The 26,664-nt window shown below is 38.9% G+C and overlaps 2 protein-coding genes across 4 annotated transcripts; both read right to left on the reverse strand.

Moving 5' to 3' along the window:
• Window positions 1–461: 461 nt before the first annotated feature.
• zgc:64002 (uncharacterized protein LOC393330 homolog) lies at window positions 462–3,527 on the reverse strand. The gene is made up of 3 exons (XM_017458041.3): window positions 3,281–3,527; window positions 2,847–3,054; window positions 462–1,601 (listed from the first exon to the last, which is right to left on the reverse strand). The coding sequence occupies exons 1-3, from the start codon at window positions 3,438–3,440 to the stop codon at window positions 1,169–1,171; spliced, it is 801 nt and encodes a 266-aa protein (XP_017313530.1). The 5' UTR covers window positions 3,441–3,527; the 3' UTR covers window positions 462–1,168.
• Window positions 3,528–5,847: 2,320 nt separating this feature from the next.
• On the reverse strand, window positions 5,848–26,228 carry gk (glycerol kinase). Of its 3 annotated transcripts, none has more exons than XM_053676290.1 (20): window positions 26,070–26,228; window positions 23,605–23,678; window positions 23,205–23,311; window positions 22,747–22,824; window positions 22,548–22,627; window positions 21,213–21,350; window positions 20,594–20,703; window positions 20,390–20,456; window positions 16,683–16,718; window positions 16,509–16,576; window positions 14,538–14,580; window positions 14,369–14,449; window positions 14,147–14,225; window positions 13,422–13,518; window positions 13,168–13,252; window positions 12,920–13,040; window positions 12,122–12,265; window positions 11,574–11,660; window positions 10,928–10,995; window positions 5,848–9,263 (listed from the first exon to the last, which is right to left on the reverse strand). In XM_053676290.1, exons 1-19 carry the CDS (start codon window positions 26,160–26,162, stop codon window positions 10,949–10,951), a joined length of 1,635 nt encoding a protein of 544 aa, XP_053532265.1. In that variant the 5' UTR covers window positions 26,163–26,228; the 3' UTR covers window positions 5,848–9,263; window positions 10,928–10,948. The 3 variants fall into 3 exon arrangements, with proteins under 3 accessions (XP_053532265.1, XP_017313669.1, XP_017313670.1); XM_017458180.3 differs by having other exon boundaries at window positions 10,928–11,014; XM_017458181.3 differs by lacking the exon at window positions 10,928–10,995 and having other exon boundaries at window positions 26,070–26,227.
• Between the last annotated feature and the right edge of the window lie 436 nt (window positions 26,229–26,664).

The following is a 26,664-nucleotide window of genomic DNA, read 5'->3' on the forward strand; positions in this document are numbered from 1 at the left end:
ACATACATGGCATTTAGTGACATCCACAAAACTCCATAAAAGGTCAAGCTGAGAGCTGATAATACAAAATGGAGCCAAGAAAAGGAATTTCTCCGAGGTAGAATGGGAAGTTATTTTGATTCATGTCTACACCTTTAAAAAACAACGACAAAAAAAAAAAAACAATTTAGAAGCATAATGGCACCTGAAAAGGCTAAACTTAGACAACTTACACTTGTAACATATCGTGTTGCCTTCTTGAGCATCAGTGAATGATTTTGTAATAGTATGAGTCCCTCGGGTGTCCTCAGTGTGTAAGTGTGATGGAGTTTGTAACTTTTGGTCCATTAAATTGAATGCTCAATTTCCACCACAAGATTCCTTTCACCTAATGGTAACATTGTGCACATTTTTTCTATGTCCTCAACAAAAATGTTTTTAAAAAAAGCCATGTTAATGGGTTCTTTAAGTAAACAAGCAAACAAAAAAAATCATAATTTATTGCATCACTCTAAATTACAGAAGCTCTGTGCTGTCACACATGGAAAAAAACACCAGCAGCATCTCATTATAACGAGAAAAATATTGAATCATTACAAGAAAATATTGCATTATTACATCAATTTTACAAGATAAATGTGTTATAAAAGCGATGTGACTGATCATGTTTTTACAATACATCCTATTAGTCACATTTTACTTCACACTCGGCTTAAACCGCAATAGCTCATTTCCATTCATTTCTGAGCAAAATGCTAGTAGCAATATAAAAAGGTGTGGAAAAAATTTGCTCCCAAACTTGATTTTAGAAATAAAAATGCTTTAACTTATAAAAAATGAGCCAGACCTCTTCGGCATTGTGTTATTTCTAGCTGATCAACTTGAACGGCATGGGAAACTTCATGGTCATAAATTACAGCATTCATTGGGTCATTCATTTTAGTGTACTAAGCATGGGATTTGCTTGCTACTTTCAGATTCAAATTAGAAATAATGAGCTAACAAAAGCAGCTATTTAAGTATCCATGTTAGATAAGTTATATGCTTATATTTAAAGCTAACAGACAATTATGGGGTTAGTTTTGTATTTATTTATTTATAAGTAAAAAGATTTCATTTACATAGTCTCCATGTTGACATCAACTGTGAAGCAGTATGTCTTATAACCAGCTAGCCTAGTGGCGCATGCCTAAATGGTCTTGGTAGACTTCAGAGCGACAAGAAAGAAAAAAGCTTCAAAATCTGAAACTTTGTTGTTCTCCCGATCTTGTGCTAGAAAAATGTTAAATTCCTGCACAGTGAAGTCTAGGTTTCTGAGAATATCTTCAACATTTGCTTTGCTTATTTTGAGGCAGGAGAAACGGATTTGATCAACACAGTAGAACGTCTCTCCTAAAACCCCAACCATCACCAGAGCTCCACCTGGACGAAGCAGCTTTGCCACTCTACACAACGCATCTCTGTAAGATTGTAGGTCTTTACACGCTGCCTCAAGACATAGGGATGTTATCACACACTCTGCTGGTTCAATGCTCTCTGGATAGAAAATATTTTCTGAGAGGACGTTACATTTCAGCACTTGTTTCACCCGCTGTCTCAGTTTCACTTCCACGTCCGAGGAGCTGGAGGAACAGAGTAGAAACTTAATTATGTGGCCATCGTAGTATATTATAATAAGTTTATTTTATTATTAATTTACTTTTATGATTATTAGTTTATTATTAGTAGCATTAGTATCAGGGTAATTCTACAATTGTTGTATCAAACTGTTTTTTGTTGTTGAGTTTTTACTTCATTTTAATATATTTAAAATGGCATAAATTTCTAGATAAAGAAAAGACTTTAAGTGCAACACGTTTGTTTATCAGTGGTGTTACAAGTATTTAAAAGTAAACATGTTTAGTTTGGGCTATTTCTGGTTTGAGGATTATCTGATTGAAAGCTATGGATATAACAGTTTGATTCACACCGCTGACCAATTTGAATCGGACATTCTGGAACATTCATGGAACTTGTTTCCAGGATTCATTTGAATTTTCCATATAACTTTCTAAAATGTAGGCAGCAGCGTCTTTACTGTCATTGTTTAAAGCAGTGACCAATGTGCAAGAGTAGTTAATCATCACGAAATGTGACTTCCTCTATAAAAGCAGAACTTCTGGCAGTTGTTCTGGTGTCTATATAATGCCAAAAAGGAAAGACAGTCAGTCATGTCCCCTGTTGCTGCTCATCATTCTGGGAAGGGTTATAAGGCCATCTCCAAACAATTGGAAATTCACCATTCTACAGTAAGAATGGCTGTTTGCAAATGGAGAGCCTTCAAGACCATTTCCAATATTCTCAGCGAATTTTAAGACAGTTCAATGCTCAGAAATATTAAGAAATCCCCAAGAGCTACATCATGTGACCTACAGGACACTGTAAGCACATTAAATGTTAATGTTCGTGACCGGACGATCAGAAAAAGACTGAACAAGTATGCTTTCAAACATCAATGAACTGAAGCGATGTTGTAAAGAAGAGTAGGTCAAAATTTCTCCACAATGATGCTGATAAACTGATTTTTTTTTTTTTTTTTTTAAAGAAGTTATTGTTGCTAAAGGTTATTGAATTATAGGGTGTACTTATTTTTTTCCTCACCTGAATGTTAGTTTACTTTTGGGGGGGGGAAATAAATACATATTGAAATCTGTTGTTTAACGTTTTTTGTTTTGTTTTTTTGTCCCTGAGGTTTTTTTTTTATTGGAAAAAGTTTTGTATTTGTCTTTTTGGCACTGTGATTGTAGAATTAATGATTAATTTATTATTCTGATGATGATTATTATTATTGTTGTTGTTAATTTGGTTTCATTGACATCCTTTCTCACCTTTTACCATCCATTTCACACACATATTCAATGATGGGCTTCCAGTCAAAGCACCCTTCCTCATTCTGTACCCATTTCCTGATTTCTTCGCGATTCTTGTCTACAAAATCAGACAGCACGAGCTCCTCGAAGTGCTCGCACGCACTGATTACGGTGTGAATTGTCGGTCCGCTTCCCACTTCAATCAGACTCCGCCCTTTGTACTGGCCTGAGACGTGAGCGCACGAGACACACGCAAAGTCAGAATCAAACGTATACAGGAAAACACTCGATACTAGAAGTGAACATGTGACTAATGATACGAGTCACTAATAGCTGGAAATAAACTCCATGTTAAATACTCTTTTAAATACACTCTGTTATAATATTTTCTTGATAAAATACACATTCTGTAACATTAGAAACTCATGGCTGCAGTTTCTCAAAGTGCTTACCAGTCGAAAAAGTCCTGCTTAGGCACCCTAACACGAAAGTAAGATAATTCTTCTCCTCTGAGTGTCCTTCTGGACGACAATAAAAATTATTCATGTAGGCTCTGGAGTCAAAACACGCCTGATAGTAATCCGCCTCGGTGAAACGAGAGCTCTCTGTCATGATTATTCACTTCAAATCAGCTGTAAAACAAACAAACAAAAAATGACTCGCTGACGATTCGTTCGGTTTCTTTAAAATGACTCTTTAGTGTGAATCAGCTGAACCGATTCGCAAGCACGAGCGAAACTCAGTTTGTTGGCAACGTTTCCTCTTTATATCTCTTTAATGTGTAGCATCAGTGACTGCCCTGCTCGGGGGTAAACTATCGAAACCATCAGAAAAATTCTAATGGTTTCCACTACAAATACCATTAAAACCATCAGCTGTCAACCATTAAAACCATTACCAAATACTTTCCATTACGTAGTAGAATATATTAAGGTGATAGTTACAATAACTGAGGACACTAAAGAGACCTTTCTACTGACTGAAAAACACCAGAAGAAAGATGCCTAGGGTTCCTGCGTGAACATGCCATAGACCTGCATGAGGACTGCAGATGTGTCCAGAGCAATAAACTGCAATGTCTGTAATGTAAGACACCCAAGACAGTGCTACAGGGAGACCGGAAGGACAGCTGATCGACCTTGCAGTGGAAAATTACATGTAACCACGTGTTCCCCCAGACGTGATCGAGAACTTGCAAATGCCTTGGTGGAAGAGTGGAGGAACATCTCACAGCAAGAACTGACAAATCTGGTGCAGTCCATGAGGATGAGATGTACTGTAGTACTAAAAGCAGCTGGTGGACACCAGATACTGACTGTTACTTTTAATATTGACCCCCTATTTGTTCAGGGACTCACTATTCCATTTCTGTTCATCAAATATCTGTGAAACTTGTTCAGTTTATGTCTCAGTTGTTGAATCTGTTAATACAAATATTTAATAGAAATATGTTTAATACAACTACAAATATTCACACATGTTAAGAAATCTACTGGAAATAAAATCAGTTGAATGTGAGAGCATGTTTATTTTTTTGCTGAGTATATTTGGGTTCACACTTGATATGCAATAAAAGGCAAAGTCAAAGATTCTGGGTGACATTAGACATAACATGAATCCAATAGAAAGTAACAAATTACCAGTACAGACCCACAGGGACCATTACAGTTTCCATTAAAACCAATACAAATCCCATAATAACCACTGGAAATTCTGTGAGGAATTTTCTTAGCAGGGTGTGGACAATGGATAGTGAACTGTGCAAAAAGTGATCCAAAATAAGCTATTATTATCTAGGTCTATACAAACAGAATTAATATCCCATGTGCAGCACCACCACATTCTCTGCATCAATCCTGAGGTCGTGGTACTGTCTGTGTTTAGTTTCCTCTGGGTTTTCCCTTTTCCTTCCACATCCCAGGAACATGCCAGCTGGACTGGCTATGCTACATTGCCCCTAGATGTGAATAATGTGTGTGTGTGCATTGTTCCCTGTGATCCTATCCAGGGTGTTTTCCGACCTCACACCCAATGTTCCCAGGATAGTCTCTGGCTCCACCACAACCCTGACAAGAATAAAGCAGCTGAAGATGAATGAACGAATGAATGAATAAGATCAATATTACTATAAGGCTGGCAATATTCAATTCAATTCAATTCAATTCAATTTTATTTGTATAGTGCTTTTTACAATAGACATTGTCTCAAAGCAGCTTTACAGAAATATCAACACGGTATACAGATATTAAAGGTGTGAATTTATCCCAACTGAGCAAGCCACTGAGTGGCGACGGTGGCAAGGAAAAACTCCCTAAGATGTTTTAAGAGGAAGAAACCTTGAGAGGAACCCGACTCAGAAGGGAACCCATCCTCATCTGGGTAACAACAGATATTGTGAAAAAGTTCATTATGGATTTATATTGGTTCTCCTAACTGCCAGAACCTCCTTCTGTATGTGTGCACACATACCAAGACCTTCCAACAACGACACCATAACATATTACAGTGTTTGCAATAAATGCCACAGTCATACAACCATTTTCTCTTCCTAAGGACATGCCGGTCAGCTCGGTTAGAAAGTCATATGAATTGTTAAAATGACAAGATAGTTGCTTCAAGCATTTGGATTAATGGATATAAAATCAAGACATTACTGAGACATTTGAAATATTCCTTTCAATACTTTCAAAGAACATTAAGATACTGAACATTTACATTTTGACTTTCAATTACAATTCAATTTAGCTATGTGCTTTTGACATCGTTATTAATTGGTTTGTTTATAGTTAGTCAAACACATGGCACATTTCTTAAATGTAAATAAAATCATTTATATGGAAAAAATATATAGTAAGTCTACAAATCAGCATTTATTTTCTACCACCTCATTGCATGCTCAATATAACATTTGTCTATGAAATAAAAATATTCCTAAGCAACTGGTACTAAATAATGTTATTTCTGGCAGCATATAAAATAACCTAAAAGACTGAAAGAAAGACTCTTCAAAACAACCGAATATTAACCAAGTCCACCATTTTAATGTGCAGCAAAAGCAAAATTTTTTTTTTTTTTTTACATATGAGGGAATTTCAAGCAAAAATGTACAAAATATACATTTGTTCCAACATAACAAAAACAATCAAACAAACAAAAGAAAACCCCTAAAAAAAAGTCTCAAATCCTGCATGGTGCACTATATTCTTAAACCATACACTACACACTTGTACTACATCTCACATTTTTGAAGGATCAAGTCTTAAATCAAACAAGTGTTTAAGTGTTTAATAGTAATGGCGAAGCATCACATGGACAGATCACTTCATATCGTTAAGCTGCACCAAAAGAGCTTCCACAGAAACGACCAATTTTAAAACCCCAAAATATTAAACCTAGGCTTTTTTGTTTGCATTTTGGTCTGTCGTGGCATGCCATTCTCCAATTTAGAAAATTTAAAACCACCATACCTCCTTCCACTGTGTAGAGAAAGTTGTAATTGCTAGTACGTCAAGTATATTTGTTTCATTTCCGAGTATGAACGTGCTACTTGTTCTAAAAGTGCACAAAGTGCATGATTTGAGACAAAATACCTCAGTAACACTGGCCACTGGTAAGTGCTAAAACAGTGTAAGGGTCAATTCAAGTGCATAAAAAAATAAATAAATAAAAATACACATGAATATATTATAAATTCTTGTTAAACACAAATGTCTAAAAAAAAAAAAAAAAAAGAAGTCCCTTTTACAAATCTACAAAAAAAAAAATGTAATAAAATACAAAAATGTATGTTGGTGAAAAGGCTGACCATATAAAACGAAGTGCAAAGCATCATGGTGCCTAATAAACCGATCTTAAGTTCATTGGCTTTTGACCTCGATAATGCGTAATCAAAAGATAATGAAGAATTCATATTTTCATTTATGACAATGTAATTTAATCACTATGACTCAACTCCACGTTGGAATAGTTAACTAGAGGTGATCAGAAAAGAAAAAAAAATAGATTTAATGGCATGATTAATACCATCACCATGGTTATTAAAACGCAAACAAAAGGAAAAATAATTACAATTACATAAATACTACTTAAGAAGAGTGCTCATAGAAGTAAATGACCCCTATTATAAGCACTTTATGATAACTGACATAACCCTTTATTATTACATCACAAAGACTGCTTTTGTCAATTTGACAAAAAAACACATAAGGTTGTGTTATTTCACTTCAGGGCACAGTTATGTTAATGCATCGTGACCGCTGATTCTGTAGATTTTTTCTCTCCTCAATTTGGTTACCTGCCAATTTCCATCCACCATCCAGCTCTCCCCGATCATACAACAGCTACCAACCAGGAAGGGTCACCTCTTCAAACTGCTGCTCATGTTGCCTCAGAAGGCAGCGTAACACGCTCAGAAGAAAGCGCTATCTGCCCTCTTCCGCATACATGAGCTCAGAGAACCCACGATTGGCTAATGTTGCGGTGATTGACAGCAAGAGAGACCCTCCTACCCAGAGATCACAGCTCCCAAGTTTGCTCCCTTGGTTCCCAACCCCGTATAGCTGTAGCGTCGTTGGGATTCGAACTTGTAATCTCCCGAAAATATATACAGTGATCTATTTTTGCCAATCTGTCTCATTAGTTGGTTCCTTTCAGCAACAGGACAGCCTGAAAAAATTTTCAAAATGCAATCTTACATGACTAGACACCAGGTGCAATAATCCTTTATAAAATGTAGATGTAGGTTTATATCAGTTTTCACAAAGGGCTTATGTAGTCCTAAGAACATGCATAAGCAAATTTACTAGAGGCACAAATGGCATCAGTTTTGAAAGGAGCATTGCAATATTAAATATGTATAACTTTGTACCTGAACACAAGTTTAACCATACATCAGATTTTGAACATAGTTTCGATGTTCAAAATAAAACTACAGGGCGCACGGTGAGCACATTTGCCTCACACCTTCAGGGTCAGGGGTTCGATTCCTGCCGCCGCCCTGTGTGTGCAGACTACACATGTTCTCCCCGTGCTCGGGGGGTTTCCTCCGGGTACTCCGGTTTCCTCCCCCAGTCCAAAGACATGCATGGTAGGCTGATTGGCATGTCTAAAGTGTCCGTAGTGTATGAATGGGTGTGTGAATGTGTGTGTGATTGTGCCCTGCGATGGATTGGCACCCTGTCCAGGGTGTACCCCACCCTGTGCCCCATGCCCCCAACGACAGGCTCCAGGTTCCCCCTGACCCTGTAGGATAAGCGGTATAGAAAATGGATGGACGGACGGATGGATAGCATAAAGCTACAAGCATATTTTGTCAGATACCTCGTCACAAAGAAGACAACGTCAAGATGTTGGTTTTTTTTTTTTTTTTCCATTCTATGGAAGCCTAGTTGATAGCTAAGCCAATAACCCAAAATATAATTGGCTTTTTATTTATTAAAATCTCAATCGAAGTTAACCAGGAACAAAACAAACATGACATCTAGCTATATAGCGCAGATGACATAACTAACATTAGATTACTTAATTACACAATGATTCGATTGGTATTTTTGCAAACCACCTTACTGCTTTCAGTGAATATTCTCAGCATTAAAAGTGATATGTGCACAGTACATTATGGGAAAGCACAGTCCCAAGCTCAGAGACCACAACGGATAACAAAAATTCAAAACATAGCAACTATCCTTTCTAGACGTCCTTTTTAGAACCGACTTTCAGAATTCCAGTGTTTTTTAAAAATTTATTATTATTTTTTAAAAATGTTTGACGTCCTAGTAGAACACTAAAAGACGTATTTGGACTGAGTATGAGCTTTTTCAACCTTAGGAGCCACAGTATTTTGGGATTGGCATCTCACAGTAATGGAACCGTAATGAACAACCATACAAAACCCTATGAAGGTAAAACATCCTCATACAGTACATGCCATGATTTGTACCTTAGTGTTCCCATATCTTGAACCATTCCTACTATTGGCACCTTCTAATACATGATTTGACAGTGAAGATGTGGACTGAGCCATAAGTTAATCTACATAAAGAAGATCAAGGAGCTATAGCAACCAGCTTGGGTCAGATGAAGGTGTTCAGGCTGCCAGCTGTTTCTTCATGAGTACAACAGTGCAGTGCAACTTCAGAAATCAAAAAGTGTTTTGTTCGATTTGTTCATAGAAATCACCAACTCACACCTCACAAGCTATGGCAACCAGGTACCAAAAGTTAAAAACAAACATCCTTCATTGTTTAGAGGTCACATAAAGATGATTCAGTTGTCCAATAGTCCCTGGAGAGTGAAGTTGTAAGCTTAGCAGCTACAGCTGGATTGCCCAGTCGTGAACAGCATGATATCGACTGGACACTAGAGGCCGTACCTAAAATCCTACGTTCTTCTCTCATTATGCAACATCGAAGAGGATTCAAGAAGTCTACTTGTAACCTGTGCAGAGAAATGAAAAAAACAAAACAAAAATGTTTGTCCCAAAATGAGCAAGTTGCATGCAAGATTTTAAATGAACAACAAATCAGAGAATGAGAAAGTGGTGCTTTAAAGGAATAATGTGATGTGGCAATGTAAAGCAGTCAGGAGGTGAAGACGAAAAAAAAAAATTAAAAAACAGGATATGTATTTTAAAACAAATATTTGGAGAATTTTCATGCTCATCATTGTTTGACAAGAGGTATCAGCAATACTATGTAGGATTCAAGGCACTAGAAGCCACCGAGTGTGACATATTTCATATCGAGGCATAGTTACATAAGAGAATTTAAAAACAATTAGAATTTATAAAAAAAAATTTTATACCACAGCAAATTCATCTGACAAATCCAGTCATTTTGGGATACTAAAATATAAATGGTACACTATTTAGTGTCAATGCATGATGACTTTCATTCACATTTTCATTAAGGATGGTGTTTATAAGGCTACATGACATTTACGCCTTTCATGACAACTGAAAAAACCCTAAATAAACAATAATAAAGGCTTATACCAACAGGCATCAAATGTTAAAGACTGCTTTTGTCCAAAACACCGGAGTCTCGTGACATAAATGGTTGCGTTACGGCACTTGCGTTCACATGACAACTGACTATGTAGCTCGGTTTAGATTTGGTGTTTCACTTCTGTACATTTCCTCTAGCCTTTAATCAATTGTATATTTCTGCTCCCAACATTTATACACACTTTTGTTTCATTTTCCAACTAATCTCGCATGGCAAGTAATAACATCATCATAAATGGCTTTTATTACATCACTACATACCAGATAGGTGACCTATCATACATACACTGAACTACAGACTCAGTTCTTAGGAAGCTCTAACGTACAGTGGGTAAACTTTGAAACTTTGAAAGCAAGCCTTTATGACAGCAGACACCTTTATAAACAAGTCTTTATGTAGGTTTATGCCAGCTCTCATGAAGGGCTTACGCAGGTTTCATGTAGCCTTACACGGATCATGCTTTAGTTTATTGTTACACAAAGGTTTTTATTAGTAAAAACCTAGTAGTTTTGATTTTTCACACTTTTGGCTGGTCACAGTTGTAAATTCTGTCGTCTGAAATTGATCAACGGAATACTAAAATCGTACATAGTATGCATTTAACGCTGCGCCGACTTAAGTCAGACATCAGAGCTCATAATTACGTCATTATTCGACCTCCGCCTGCTCAAGCTATAAAGTGAATCGCGGATGCCCCGGTGTTCTGTTCATCTCTGTTTAACAACAAGCTAGCTAGCAAACAGTGATTTATATTCGCCCCTCAAAACAGTAAATTGTATAGTCCGTATTATAGATTTAATAAGCTAATACATCTGTATATTCATTGATCTAAAGCAAATACTTGTATATACAGTAAAGCACAGCTTGGTAAGTATGTGCTGCTTTGTTTACTGCTGACGCTGTGAACAGCCATGTTGATATGACGTCACATGCTGAAATCAGGGTTACTGAGAACCTTCCCTACTTTCCGAGTCGAGCGTGCGTTTTCCTAGCCGGAGGTCGGAAAATTCGAGTTACGAGCTTTAGTCGAACGCAGCATAAACACACATGCATGCACAAAGGATTGGTCACTCTCAGTGTCAAACACACACTGACCTGCAATGTATTTCGCTCCAATTAACATAAACATGCTACCCAGAATGTAAAAGCCCAGCGGAACACTACTGAAGATATTAGATTCCTCTGGAGATTGTCCGAAACCCAGGTCCAATTCATGCAATATCAGAGAGAGAGAAAGGAGACACGTGAGCAACTACTGATTTGGTTGGATCAAGCAACATCTGTGACGTTTCTGCATGCTCCTGACGCCAAAGGTCTGTCTGGAAATTTTTTGTTAATGATGTTTACTGATAAAAACATTTCTCTTTGAAATTTCACTGAAAATTGGGTGGCGTTCCTAAAACATATGAATTTGTTGCATTATTTATTCATAGTTAATAATAATAATAATAATAAAGTAAATATTTAATTGTAGATTAAACATCTTACCAGACACAAACAGTTACCAAGTTACTTGGTTATTCGAATTAATAAACATGACAACATGAGAGACACGTGACTTTAAAAAGGACTGCAACGTCCCATGCATACGAGCCTGTTTACTTCATAAAAAATTATTTGCGTAGCTGTGACACATTTCCTGTTTTTGGACGTTTTGAACATCCTACTATTCCCGCTCTGTTTCATTTGCTGGATTTTGAAAAGAAAAAAAAACACGGAGAACAAAAGTGGAGACACAAACCGTTTCCATTGCAGATTGGCTCTGTAGTCTCCCAGTTCATGGCTCTCTGGACGGCCTTCTTCCAGCGAGCGTAACGGAACTCGCTCTCTGTTTAGAAAGGGGGGGAGGGAAACCCACAGATTTCTCAACCTATCAAATTTCTCAATTTACAAAGCAAGACATTTATCACAGGAAAATACATTACTAGACTTTAACAGTCTTTAATAGACAAATTACAGTGACACTAAACAAACTGTAGGAACGATCATAAGATGAATCTAGAAAACAGATATCATGCAAAAAAAAGTTTGGGTCTTGCAAAGCCAAAGAAGAAAAATGTAGATTAAAACTTGCTTTTGTATTTCACTGTTAATCCGTTTGTGGATCATCGGGAAGTGTAAATGTTCGGTTCGTTGCTCGTTTGGTTTTACGCCGAATTAAATGAACCACCTGCTGTCTTAGCTACACGATCACACCTGAATTCCACCTTTTCCCCTGATTGTAGACGTTTGGACAGATGGAATGATCAAACATTCATCGTGCGGTTAACATGGCTGAAGCGGTCTTACCCTCGGGGTTGATCTGGGGTTCGAATTTCTCAGAGGTGACCTCTGAGAGGTCTTCAGGATTCAAACTCCACACACTGACGCCCTCTGCTGCTCCTGCTGCCATGGCTGCTCCGAGAGCGGTCGTCTCCGGCATGGACGGCTTCACTGTGAGCGCACAGGCACAGACACACACAGATATGTTTAGAAAATTAAATGAAACTCTCTAAACTGAAGAAAAGAGCAGGAGGGGGAAGAAAAAAAAATGATGGGTGACTTATCTGGTCTTTATAAATATCAAAATATCATACAAAGGTAACAGATGATAAGTCAATGGCACACACATTGCTAAGTAGGGATACATATGTGACTCTATATATTACTTATTATACAATGTAGAATATTTGATTGGGTATTCATTTTACTGCACTGTTTATTTTCTGTTTAATGAGACATTTGAATAAAGATTTTGAGGTGACACTGATGCCTGAGATTAATATGTGGCGTACAGACTAATAAAAGACTTCCCACAGCACACAAACTGGGTAAATTAAATAATGTGCATCTTTCCAAATTTGGGAAATTCCAGTCGATGCTTTATGCTACGCTGGAATTTTTCATGCAATCAGTGTAAAAGGGTTAGCTCATCTCGGATTTTTAGATGGGTTTAGGCTATTTCAGCTTTCATTATTATTAAGGCTTAGTAATAAGCTCACTCGTCTGGAATGCCCGTAACCTAACCCTACCGCCCCTTCACAAACCCCCCAAATTTACTCGATTTCAAAGACATCTGTGAAATAGAAACTCACAAGGGAGACTTACCGACTGGAATGCAGAGAATATCAGCCTGGAGCTGCATGAGGAGTCTGTTCGAGGTCATGCCTCCGTCTACCTGCAGCTGAGTCAGAGGAATCCCACTGTCCTTATTCATCGCATCCAGGATCTGAAGCGCAAATATGAATCACGAGTCACTTTACTGATTCTTCTCATATCAGTGTGCGTAACTGCACGGTGCATGTGTTCATGACTAAAGACAACAGGATGATTATTTCTATACGCGTACACGGTACCTCTCGTGTCTGAAAGCAGACCGCTTCAAGAGCAGCGAAGGCCAAGTGACTCCTGTTCGTGAACTGAGTTAAACCACAGATGATTCTGTTCGGAGAACAAAAATTAACAAACAAAAAAAACGCACAATTCAGCCTTTGATTCAAATATAAAAATAAACAATAATGTGTTTCATGCACGCAAGGTGCACGTTTAAACCTGTTATCACATGATTCTGCATTTAAAGTCTTTAAACCACTTAAAAACTCTAACTTGCCCTCTGGCGCTCGGTTCCCAGTAGGGGGCGTAGAGACCTGAAAACGCGGGGACGAAGTAGCAGCCGTACGATGTTCCAACATCAGCGGCCAGTTTCTCTGTGGAACAAGAGAAAATTTTTCCATCATGGACAGCAGGACCCAGGGTAAAATTGCGCAACACTTTGTGCGCTCAACGCTACGATAATGCGTATACTGTGTTTAACACATTCTCGTGTTCCTTTTGCGCCAAATTGCGAAATGGAAATCGATTTATCCGACATTTATAATCAGTATAAACAAATGAATTATTTTATCACCGCAAGTCTGTTATAAGATGAGTCAGGACACTGTTGGGTTTCTGTGTGAAGAGTATTGTGACTGTATTTAGCTGCTAGTGAGAAAGGCAATGGGAAAGAGGAGGAGTGTGCGCCCCTGCTGGGCAAATAATTCACAACTCTCTACAATAACACTGCTACAGAGATAAAACAGACCGAGTAGGCTAGGGGGGGAAAAAAAAGAAAGAAATACTTTTCTTTTTAAAACCTACAAATTCTTAAAGCAGAGTGTCTACTTTCATATGTGCCATGCGTAGTGTGTGACATCACAAATAAATTCAATGCTAAACACAGACACCCCTAAACAGGTTGAAAATAAATTTTTCACCTCTGGTAAAAATAATTAATATGCTGTACTACCTCACGTTGGCATTTTCGATCTATTTTTTTTTTTTTTTATCTCAACTCACCGAGCTCTGTGGAACTTTGTATAATCCCGAGGTTATCTTTCAACCAGCGCACCACCGCCCCTGCTATGGCAACTGAACCCTAAAGAAGAATTATAAAGGGTCAGCTATTGGGTATTGAAGGATACCATTTCATTCACTCACGTAAAGTTTATTTTTTTATAGCAAGGATGCATTAAAGATGGAATAAGATATCTGGATTAAGGACAGCATCGAGAATGTTACCTCCAACGCATAGCAGGCTGGCTTGTCTCGACCCAGTTTATACGCTACTGTTGTTAAGAGACCATGATCTGACATTACCGGCTACAGAACAAAGTAAGACAGAGAGCTTAGACAGAAACAAACACGGATGTATATTAAGCTTCTACAAGTAGCAGTGAATGAGGAATACCTTTGTTCCTGTGTTTCTGAGCAGGAAACAGCCAGTCCCATAACTGAAAGAAGAGAGATGAGAGGCAGGGGTGGATGATAGCGCCAAAAAAAAAAAAAAACCAAAAAAAAAAAACACGAGTTCAGCCATTTCATGTTAAATTATTTAGATTGAACAAAATTACACGATGTGACTAGTGTGCCCTGCGATGGAATGGCACCCTGTCCAGGGTGTACCTCGCCTTGTGTCCGATGCTCCCTGGGATATGCTCCAGGTTTCCCTATGACCCTGAAGGAAGGATAAGCGGTATAGAAGATGGATGGATGGACAAGATGCGACTGTTGGTCTTAGGCTCTTAAGTTGTTATATCCATCCATGGTTTAGAAAATACTCATTCACGATTGGCTCCAAGAAATCGTTTCAATACAGTTCGTAATCGACGCTTCTGGTAATATTTAAGCATGTTAGAATATAACCATGACAACAAGAACAAATAAAAGGTTTCATTTTCTCCCTGAATTGGTCTTGGCTATCTCCTACCCACAAGCGACAACTACCAATTGGGGAGCCAACATGCGCTTCCTCAGAGACACCACTGCATCTTTTCAAGCTGATGCTCATGCTGCGTTACACGGTCAGAGAAAACGTCCACTGTGTCTACCGTCTTCCACGTACATGCCGCTGTGATCGACAGGGGATTGATCATCCCCCTCAAGCCATCCGTCCCACTCGGAGAGCACGGCCAAGTTTGGTCTCTCGGCTCCCAGCCACGGCTGGCAGTGACATGGTCGACATTCAAGCTCGTGATCTTGAATGCTTTTTGCACCAATCAGGAACCCCATCAACCCCCAGAAATAATGCTTAAATAGTACCTTTGTTAACATGACAGTAAACAAATATAATAATAAATGAATGACTGTAAAGTAATTATTTATAGGCAACATGGAGGTAGAACAGACGGAGGTAATGTCTCCGAAATGTACAAGTGCTCAGTGGTAGCCTAAAAATACTGTATGTGCATGACACAGGGGGCTCTGCAGCTGTAAAGATTTAGATCCCTCATAGCTCACGCTGAGATATTTAGTTAATTGGCAAAATTTAGTCCAGACAAATTGCAATCTCTACTAAAGAAGTAATTAATGACAGAGTGATAAGCAGAGGAAAGTGGAGTTTACCGATACCACTCCAACACTGATTACTTTCCTATAGCAGCATGACCTTAAGTGTTTTATTCCTCTTATACCACAGCAATTAACCACTTCGAACACATATTTATTTATTTCACATCCACTAACGAAGGCACAACCAGCGTGGTGCTGGCGAACACAGCCCCCTAAGTATGGAGACTTTTAGGAGAACCTGTATTTATGGTTATGTTGTGGCGCCTCCATGAAAGAAGTCACCTCACGTTATCACCTGCGCAATAACACTTTGTCTCATGGATGCTCCGCAAGAATAAAATGCAACTGTAAACAGATAAAAATTTGAAAAACATGACGTCTTCGGTAAACCTCTAAATCTGGGAAATGACTCCGGTATAAGAGGAACAAAACATCAATTCTGGGGTTGCAACGATAGGACACCGCTCTGTCGTTGGTTATTTTCCTATAACAGCATGCGCTGGAGATACACTTGGGTTTTCTAAAACCTCCTATCAATACCTACATTCATGTGCAAAAATAAGTACACCCCATGGAAATTGTTGGCTTTTTTGACACATGTGGACAAGCAAACATTTGATCGTTTTTGAAAACGGTGCCTATTAATAAAAGGTGATGCAATCTATCAAACGTTTGCTTGTCCAAATATGTCAAAAAAAGCCAACAATTTCCATGGGGTGTACTTATTTTTTCACATGAATATATGATGAACTTCAAGCATATGATTCGATAATGCATGCGTATTGTCACATGAACTATCGCTGATATGATGATTATAATGATGATCTCACCGAGCAACAACATGTGAAAGAGAAATAAAAATGAGGCGTACGTGTTTTTGGCCTGGCCGTCCTGAAAACACATCTGTCCCACCAGAGCGGCAGACTGGTCCCCTAGACACTTCAGTGAGAGAACGCAAGTACTTCAGGCTGATATTAAATACTTATTCATATAAAAATATACAGTAAAATTATTTTACAATAAGAAATAAGAAAATGCGATTTACCCCTGATATTGGAACACCAGTGAGGGGACCAGATTTCTGTGAAAGCAAAATAGATAAACAAACAAATAAATAAATGAACAAGACAATGACATAGTAAACTTTCCCACTCATCTCAAAGTGACTCCACTGTCAATCATTGTTAATAAGGTTTCAATTCACCCCAGTTTACTTCAGTAAATGCACAAGGGGGATAAAAAACAAATCAAAACGCCTCCACCAACCGTATACAATTTAATGTGTGTGAACTACTTTACTCAGTGATTAAAGCATGCCATATCAACCAGCCCCTTATTCAGTTTTCTAAGCAAAATAAAAACTTTATTTATTTATTTATTTATTTTTTTAAAGCTGTGAGCATGCAGAGACATGAAGGAGAGATCCACAGGACGGCCACCGGGTCAGCAACAAAATCCTCAAGTGCTGTTTGGAAAGACAGCTCTGAATCTAGTGGCTAACAGCAGGTGAAGTCAGCTCATGGCATCCAGCCAGTGTGCTGTGTAACGAAGAAAGTCACCCAGTACATTTCCAACAACCAGTTAAAATAGACAAATCCAGTGTACAGAAGGGAATAAAAGCCTGAGCCTGCTAGCCATGAAGGGTTGTACTGGTAAATTTACAGTTCTAGTCAATATTATTTTGAGGTATATCGTATAATATCTCGAAAAAGTATTTTCGTCAGAATCTTTTAACAGGATGTCCAAGGTTACACAACAAAAAGACAGCCTTCGAACTTTTTTTTTTTTAAAATAGCACAGGATCGTTGAATTCTCAAATCAGAAGGTATTCATGTTGATTCATCCATCCATCTTCTATACCGTTTATCCTTTTCAGGGTCACGGGGAACCTGGAGCCTATCCCAGGGAGCATCGGGCACAAGGCGGCGTACACCCTGGACAGGGTGCCAATCCATCGCAGGGCTTCATGTTGATTATTTTTTCAATAACAGCAACTGTTTAACTGAAAGCAGAATATTTTCTTTGGATTGGATTGGTACAGTAAATTTGGCCAAAGATCCGTCATGCCTATTTATTGGAACCACTATTCCCGGTTTAAGGTCTAAGTATGATACACATGATACTTTTCAACAGCACCAGGATTTGAAGATTTGTTTGGTCAATATTCTCTTCCCTCCATGTCCTGTCCAAAGAGGCCCTGCACAGTTCCATGAGTGGCAAAAAAAAAAAAAAAACCCTAAAAAAAACTCAACACTGTAACCTGCAGATGAAAAGGTTTTTGGAGATGGATTTGATTTGAAGCTCTCAATTTTTTATGATTGATATTATAAGTTCTAAAGTAATTGCTTACAAACAGGGAAGGCTCACTGATCTGAAAAGGCAGACATTATAGTAACGTTTCGGTTTTTGTTCTATTTTCACCAGTTTTCGGTTTAATTGTTATTTTTGAGACTGTGCTGCTTTGTATCATACAAATAAATGTATACATATTATACAGCCATAGAACCACCTGCCTAATATTGTGTAGGTCTCCCTTGTGCCACCAAAACAACTCTGACCCGTCGAGGTATGGACTCCACAAGACCTCTGAAGGTGTGCTGTAATTTCTGCCACCATGGATCGGACTTGTTTGTCCAGCACATCCCACAGATGCTCAATCGGACTGAGGTCTGGGGAATTTGTGTGGCAGGGCGCATTATCCTGCTGAAAGAGGCCACTGCCATTAGGGAATACTGCTGCCATGAACGGTTGTACCATGACCCTGTCGCTGGTTCACCGGTTCTCCTTCCTTGGACCACTTTTGGTAGGTACTAAGCACTGCATACCGGGAAGACCCCACAAGACCTGCCGTTTTTGGAGATGCTTTGACCCGGTCGTCAAGCCATCATAATTTTGCCCTTGCCAAGGGCAATCACTCAGATTCTTACGCTTGCCCATTTTTCCTGCTTCCAACACATCAACTGCAAGAACGGACTATTCACTTGCTTCCTAATATATCACACTGTAATGAGATAATCAATGCTATTCACTTCACCTGACAGTGGTTTTAATGTTATGGCTGATAGTGTATACACCAATGTAGTTTTCAGAAGATAGTATAGCAAGGTCCCAATCGTTTTGACCAGAACTAAAGAAAGTGTTGTTTTGAGTACATTCAGACTTCTAGACCCTCCTGCAACTGAGCCTCGCTCAGATAATCAATTCGATGTAGTTTTCGTGTTGGAAATGCACCGCTAGATGGAATGGGATAAAAGGGACATCAAAGCCAACCAGGGGAAGGGAAAAGAGACTCGTTTTTCCCAGAAATGACATTGTCAATAATATTAGTCAAGACCTACTCACCAGACTAGAACCGATTTTCTATCAGAAAGCCCAAAGAGACACAAAGGTTTGATTGTGATAAAAAAGAATAATTGGGAATTATTTGTACATGGGAATTAATTGCAAATCTAATCAGGGACATTGAAATTTCATAATAAAAATGAAATAAAGGAAGTCTCTTTTTTCTGTTTTTTCCACCCCATTACTGTGGATAATTGTTTTTTTTTTTTTTTCCAGAATTATGAAAATGATTAAATTAATTATATAGTCCCGTCCCAAAGTATTGGAACAGCAAGGCCCATTCTTTTGTTTTTGCACTTAAGACATTTGGGTTTGAGATAAAAAAGATGAATACATGAGACGATATATCAGAATTTCAACTTTCATTTCCTGATATTTACATCTAGGTGTGCTAAACAAATAAGAACATGGCACCTTTTGTGGTAGAACATAACATTTTTAGGCAAGCAAAAGTAATGGAACAGATAGTCTTAAAGTAAACACCACTTAATATTTGGTTGCATATCCTGTGCTGGCAATAACTGCATCAAGCTGGTGACCCACTGATATCACCAAACCGTTGCTTTCTGCTTTTGTGTTGCTATTCCAGGTTTGTACTGTAGTTCCTCCCGATTAGATCGATTCATTTCTTTTTAAACTGGAAGACAGATTGTTTCTGTTGACTTCTGAATTCATTCTGCTGCTAGCACCATGAGCATCCTCAATAAAGATTAGTGAGCCCGTTACACAGCTCTCTGGTCTTCATGTTGGTTTATCCTTTTTAACAGCAAATGCAGTCTTCACAGGTGAAACCCAGGGATCAAACCAAGAGAAGACATTCAGAGCTATTTAATTCTTTAAACAATCAATTGAACATGGCACACCTGGGCAGCGCAAAACACCCATCAGTCGCATGTTCCAATATTTTTGATCATTTGAAGAAAAAAAATGGGTGGGTTCAAACAAAAAGCTGCTATGTTCTAAGTCTCTTAACACATCTAGATGTAAATATGAGGAAATGAAAGCTGAAGTTCTGATCTACTGTCTCATTCATCTTCTTTTGATCTCAAACCCAAATGTCTTCAATGTATAGCAAAAACAGAACTGGCCTTGCTGTTCCAATACTTTCAGAGGGGACTGTACACAGTTGCCTGTGTGAGTATTAACCTATTTGAACTACAACCTGGAATGAAGTTGATTTAATTGGGATTTCATGAAGCTACACACCGGAACTCATTTAGTGGTTTCACAGCTGTGAAGGGGAATACTAATGAAATCACAACTTTTACATTTTTTTTTGGAACACTACACAGATTTTCTTTGCACTTCAACATTATAGATAATTGTGAGTATATTCTTGAAATGTAGCTCAAACGAACTGAATACCTTCGCACAATATAAAAGGTCACCAAGCTATTCCACTGAGCTTACCATTAAACCGTAGATCTCGGAAGAACTCCTTACTTTTGGCAGAATCTCCATTGGTATGCCAAAATAGCTGGAACAAAACACATTCCAGTTTAACGAACAAACCAGCCGTAAAATTACTTCACATTCTTTAGCATCTAAACACAAACGTGGCATTCAGTAACAGAACTACAGGCCGTGTCGTGTGTGTGGCTGTCTGTATCTTACTTGCAGAGGTCTGGATCCCAGTCCATAGTGTGTATATTGAAGAGCATGGTCCTGCTTGCATTGGTCACGTCTGTTACATGGACACCTCCCTTCTTTCCTCCAGTTAGACACTGAAAAACAGCGAGCATGTGACGGCCAGCTAGTGACCCACTGATACTGTACAATGAAAGACACCTAACAGACTTTTCAGGCCAAAGGTTTGCATTACCCATGGTTTTGGGGTCTACAATGCTGTTTTCTGTTGATTTATAATGAGGGTGATATTTAATAGAGAGTTTAATATTGTGCCAAAAAATTCATATTGGAATTTTCAATTTTAGCCTTGGTGTGGAGTGGACTAAGAAGTAAATAGTTAGAACACCGTATACGCAGTTAAGCATGCTAGAATTTTAGGATTTCGACTATAAAAATGATTTAGGTTTTCTTAATCAAATGCGTTTTGCACGGCCAAGCTGCCACTGTTGGGCCCTTGAGCAAGGCCCTTAACCCTCTCTGCTCCAGGGGGCGCTGTATCATGCTTCCTGACATGCTGGGGTACGCGAAGAAAAGAATTTCACTGTGTGCTGTAATGTATATGTGATCAATAAAGACTCATTTTCATGATCATTATATAACGTACCCATATGAGCCAGGAGTCGATGGTCCCGAACATGGCTGTGTGTGAAAGCACGGCCTTGTGCACCTCCTCTACGTTGTCCATTAACCAGCGCAGCTTCACGGCACTGAAGTACGTGCTGATGGGAAGACCGGTCTTGTGCTGCAGAAGAGAGATATAATGATATGATATGATATGATACTTAGAGGTTTGGCCTGGTGACAGTTATAGTGTACTGTATCGCATAGCATATTTTTTTTTTTAAAGCTGCAGCAAAATCAAGCATTTTGTTCCGCAACAATCACAAAAACAAACCAAAACACAGTGAAATCCTGATCTATACCGTGATACCGTTTTGTCAATAAAAGCAGTAAAAACTAAATAAACCAGACGACCAACTAAAAAGTCAATCATCCAGACCATTGTCCTTAGTCTGTACTCATTCTCTCTGGCTGTGTGTTGTAAAGGCGAGTTCCTTTCAGCTTGACTGGTCGCCTTTTTGTTAACAATAGAAAAAGTCTCAGCTGTGAAAACGCTATTTTGGTGTACTCGTCTCATCTTTTACATAGTTCCAATTATTTACATAGTGGTCTTTTTCATTTCTCTATGAGAGCGAGTTTAAATTCCCTGCTTGCATTTAACTCATTTTAAATCATACGAAACATGTCTTCCTAGAAAAGTTAAGCAAACAAACCACACCCATTCCACGATGCTACAAGTCAAATATCGCTGCTCTGTCTACATTTCACTGAATTCTGGCTCGTGCATGACTGTGTCCGAAGGGCCGCTACTGAACAGGTAATCAGATTCATGACAGAAAGTGAGACAGAAATACCATCAATATGATTTTGCATTGATGACGGAAAGATAATGATGCTTTGACGTTCCTCAAAGGTTGCACTGACTTTATTTTTATCGACTACATGGCTTCGTAGCGTAGACCACCTGTTCCAACAATGTGCAGTTGTGTAATATCAACGGCAACGGAATAGTGACAATCAAAATTATTATTCTAAATAGCAAGCTTATTAAAGGAATAATCCGACCTGAACGACTTGTGTATCAATGTTTGCAATCGATATGCAATCTTCAGTTGTGCAAGAGATTTATTTGATGCTTAAATTCAGAGTTTCCGGTTTAAAACGCATGTCATCGACACCGTTTTTACTTTGGTTAACATTTTCCTACATTACCCACAACGCCGTCCGACTACCGACTGCTGAACGATGCGGCAGTGCTTTAGTCATTTAGTCTGTCCCGCTCTTTTACCTCCTCATCTATACACTCAGCTCAAACTGATGAGGATCCAAAGCAGCAACTTTTACGCTAATACCTCCGTCACCCTTGACTTGTGCTTACCTTCAGGTGATTTTTGTTCCTGCCTGGCGTGTTGTTGATGAGTCTCTCCACAGTGGACTGTGTACGCAGGTCCAGCCACACTGCACAAAGCGACATCGGTACTTTAATCAGAGTACACCGCATAACACCAAATCAAGTCAATTACAGCTATTTTACTGATTATTTGATCAATTTGTTCTCATTACCCAAGTGTACTTACCAACCGCATTGTACAGTGGCTCGCCCGTTTCTTTGTCCCAGACCAGTGTGGTTTCTCGCTGATTAGTCACACCAATGGCTAAAGGGAAATTACAAGAGGTCATTTATGAATATTGCAATGACAGCCTGGGAGATAATCTATTAAACGTAAACAAGATGGATAAGATCAGGACGAAAAGCTGGTTCGAATAGAGCGGTATCGATTAAAATAACCACACAGTATAACGAGGGCAACAACTATATATGATCAATATTCTGATAATTATCAATCAGTAACCGGTTTGAAATATCGTGTATACACCAGTACAGCATTAAACTAACAGCGTAACTATTTAAAATTTTCTAATAAATGTATATCCTCATACACCACAAAGGGGACCATAGACACCCAAATAGCACCCACTTGTCCGACAAAATTGGATACCGTTCTACACAGAACAACAAGAATGACAGCAATACCTTTGATGTTGGAGATATCAATGTTGAGCTGCGTCAGTTTCTCGCAGGTTCGGTCCATGCACTCGTACACGGACTGCAGAATCTCTTTCGGGTCCTCTTCCACCCAGCTGCAGAGCGGAAATTAACGCGTGCGTTACTAAACAAATGTTCTTAATGATGTAACTGTGGCTTCTGTGATGAGCTGCAATTCCATTAATGAAGGAGTACTTCATTTCAAAATTGTCTGCTTAGCAAAAAGAGTGCACGATGATGAAAGCTAGGAGTCATCAGTGGACATGATTATATCTGTATGCTGATAACTAATACATTATTAGCTGGATTTGTACATGAAGTGTCTCGAAACAGGTCGTGTACAGCCGTGTTTTCCAGCTGTGGCGAGCGTCAGTGTGCGAGTACTCACCCCTCTCTAGGGAAACTTTGCTGGATCTCGACTTGATGGTGACTAAGCAGCTCCGCAGTCTTAGCATTAAACACCTGCATGAAAGAGAGACGTGGTAATAAAGAAGAGGAATGCGGATCTTATATCAAGAGAAAAACAAAGAACTGTGACGAAAAGCTTTTCCAAAGGAAACTATTTCAACAAATTCTTTTAAAATGATCTAAACTTACACATCTGTATAATATGCGTATGAAAAAAAAGTCTTAATATATGATTTTTTCATTTATTTTTTTTACATTAAGGTTTTTTTTTTTTTTAAACAAATGTAATTTAATGTATTAGTTAACATGAACAGAACATTAATCCATAAATGAATAAACTATAAGTAATGCTAAAGTAATAAATGTTTGCATGATTTGTTTTTATTGTTACAATCACTACTATATACGTCACTTCAGGAGTTCCCAAACTTCTGGGAAATGACCCCAAATGGACAATGTGTATTTTCTGTTTATTCTCTTATAGATTTATAATATAGGACTATTGTAACATTTGATCATATATTTCGGTAATATAAATAACATAAGCTACAGTAGGTATCGCTTACATCATGCTTTATAAACCTTTCAGCATAGGTTTGTTTTCTTGACTTCGGTTGTTCCACTCTGTACGAATTACTCTATGATTTTAAGACTAACACAGTATATACACGCTTCATTGAAACGTGGTTTGTTAGAATGCGACTCCCAGTAGGGTGATACCATGTCAAATCAACCAGCAGGTTGAAACACAGTCACCAGTTAGTACAAGCACCAGAACAAAACCCTCCATATTTTTTGAGTCAACTCTCACTCGTTACCAAATGACAGCCATTTTAAAAATGGCCCCAGATTCTCTTCACAGTGTGGCATAAAAACATATAAAACACTTTCCCCTTAAAAACCTCACAAAGCCATGTGTAGTAGAACACTTTCTTATAGATCGGTCAGCCATTAACATTAAAACCACCGACGTGAATAACATTGATTATCTCGCTACATTGGCGCGCATCAAGTGGTGGGATATCATTTATTAGGCAGCAAGTGATTCTCAAAGTTGATGTGTTGGAAGCAGGAAAAATGGGCAAGCGTAAGGATCTGCGAGACTTTGACAAGGGTTCAATTGTGACGGCTAGACGACTGGGCCAGAGCATCTCCACGCCTTGACGGGTCAGACGGGCGGCACAAGGGGGACCTACACAATCAGTGTGCATGTAATACCGTGATTAAGTTGTCTGAGGTAACGGTGTGCTTCCGTGTTCAGCACAACGTCCTCTGTCCTGAAGACTCTGCCATGGCAGAACACTTACTGGCCTGTACAAAGCCCTAACACTGGACTCTCCTAATGTTATGGCTTGATGAACTTCTCATGCTTTCATCTGATCGCCACACAAATAAGAAACTTTTTTAGCGTTATGTATTGCAGTGCCTTCGGAAAAAATATTCACGCATCGATCGATAGATAGATTTTGCCATACTACAAAACCTACAGTCTCCACTAACCAAACACTGTACAGCGTTCCATCACCCTAACTATAACTCCCCTTGTATACTATTTATACACAAGCACAGGACAGTTTTCCAGCCCTAAATCTGCAGACATGGTGAGGAGCCTCAAACTTGGCGGGTGGAGAAGTGGGCGGCCGTGTTCAGTACGAATGCCGTGTGTTCATTGGCATGTACAGCATGCCCTCATTTCCATGTGCCATTGCGTAACTGAATATGTTCACGTTATCTAAATGCTAGTAGTCCATCTGAAAACCTCTCTCTCACTATATTAAACTTGTCCATGGATCGACCCTAACCCTGAATAAACAAAGGAATGAAAAAGGTTAGTATGCAGTAGGAGTCAGACCTGACCATATATTGTTTGCCAATAGCAGTACACCATTTAAACCTTTCGGTGCAGTAGTATGTTCAGGATGTAGTATACTTTCAAAACCATATGAGGTTTGAGACCTAGAGAGGTGAAGCTCATAAGTTCATGAGAAGGACTAGTATGGAGTCTTTTCTACCCATTCCACACCCACAGGTTGTTTAAAACTACTGCACTGAGCTGGACTTGAGCTAACACTCCATCTCTCTCTCTCTCTCTCTCTCTCTCTCTCTCTCTCTCTCTCTCTCTCTCTCTCTCTCTCTCTCACTCACACACACACACACACACACACTCACTCACTCACTCACTCACTCACTCACTCACTCACTCACACACTCACACACTCACTCACTCACTCACTCACTCACTCACTCAATCACTCACACACACACACACACACACACACACACACACACACACACACACACACACACACTCACTCACACACACTCACTCACACACACACACACAAACACACCCTGTATGTTAACAAGGACACCCGGGACTCTCCGTTTAAAGAAGAATCAGAGCTTAAATCTAACGATCCAAAGCGAAATCAGACTGTAACCTACCAAGAACCGAGTGGAGCTCGTGCCCTGGTCGATTGCGGCTACAAGAGGCCCGAGCATGATCCTATTAGACGAGGCAGCCATCGTACCATTCATTGAAGAATTCGAATAGGGAATGCTCTCTTCAGATCCGGCACTGGTTGACAGGACTGCGCATGTTGATGACGCACGCAGGGCGGAAGAACGGGGCGGGGCTATGCAAACAAGTCGACCTCATTTTGGTCATCACGCTATCGCAGCGCTGTGGAATTCTCCACTCTGATTGGTCAGAAGATGGTGATTCGCTACTGCAGCACTGGCATAAAGTTGGCTTGGGACCGTCTCTAAAGTTACATACACGATTCTAACGATTCCATAGCATTGGTAGAGATTGATTTCCAATCACATCAACTGTAAAGTGTTCGTGTGGGTGTTTTTATCTTTAATAAAATAAAATAGCAAATCATATGTCAAATTTGACATGTATTTCACTACCATATGGTTGTTTTAAAAGACCATGAACCCTTAATGGTAAATTCTCAGTCATTTTCTGAAGAAAGTGTGCTGAGTTCTAGACTGTTGGAACTCTTATCAAGGGGGGATGGGCTCAAGAGTCAAT

The sequence above is a fragment of the Ictalurus punctatus genome, chromosome 26 (assembly GCF_001660625.3).
Source record: "Ictalurus punctatus breed USDA103 chromosome 26, Coco_2.0, whole genome shotgun sequence".
In the NCBI taxonomy this organism is placed as follows: Eukaryota; Metazoa; Chordata; class Actinopteri; order Siluriformes; family Ictaluridae; genus Ictalurus; species Ictalurus punctatus.

Excerpts from the sequence above, each read along its gene's own strand:
- gk (XM_017458180.3), bottom strand. The coding sequence starts at position 26,162 with ATGAATGGTACGATGGCTGCCTCGTCTAATAGGATCATGCTCGGGCCT. Across the intron at positions 16,577-16,682 it reads CTGGTGTTCCAATATCAGGG|TGTCTAGGGGACCAGTCTGC; the intron begins GTAAATCGCATT and ends CTCTCACTGAAG. Across the intron at positions 14,581-16,508 it reads GACGGCCAGGCCAAAAACAC|TTATGGGACTGGCTGTTTCC; the intron begins GTACGCCTCATT and ends CTCTTCTTTCAG.
- zgc:64002 (XM_017458041.3), bottom strand. The coding sequence starts at position 3,440 with ATGACAGAGAGCTCTCGTTTCACCGAGGCGGATTACTATCAGGCGTGT. Across the intron at positions 3,055-3,280 it reads AAGCAGGACTTTTTCGACTG|GCCAGTACAAAGGGCGGAGT; the intron begins GTAAGCACTTTG and ends CTCACGTCTCAG. Across the intron at positions 1,602-2,846 it reads TGTGAAATGGATGGTAAAAG|CTCCTCGGACGTGGAAGTGA; the intron begins GTGAGAAAGGAT and ends CTGTTCCTCCAG.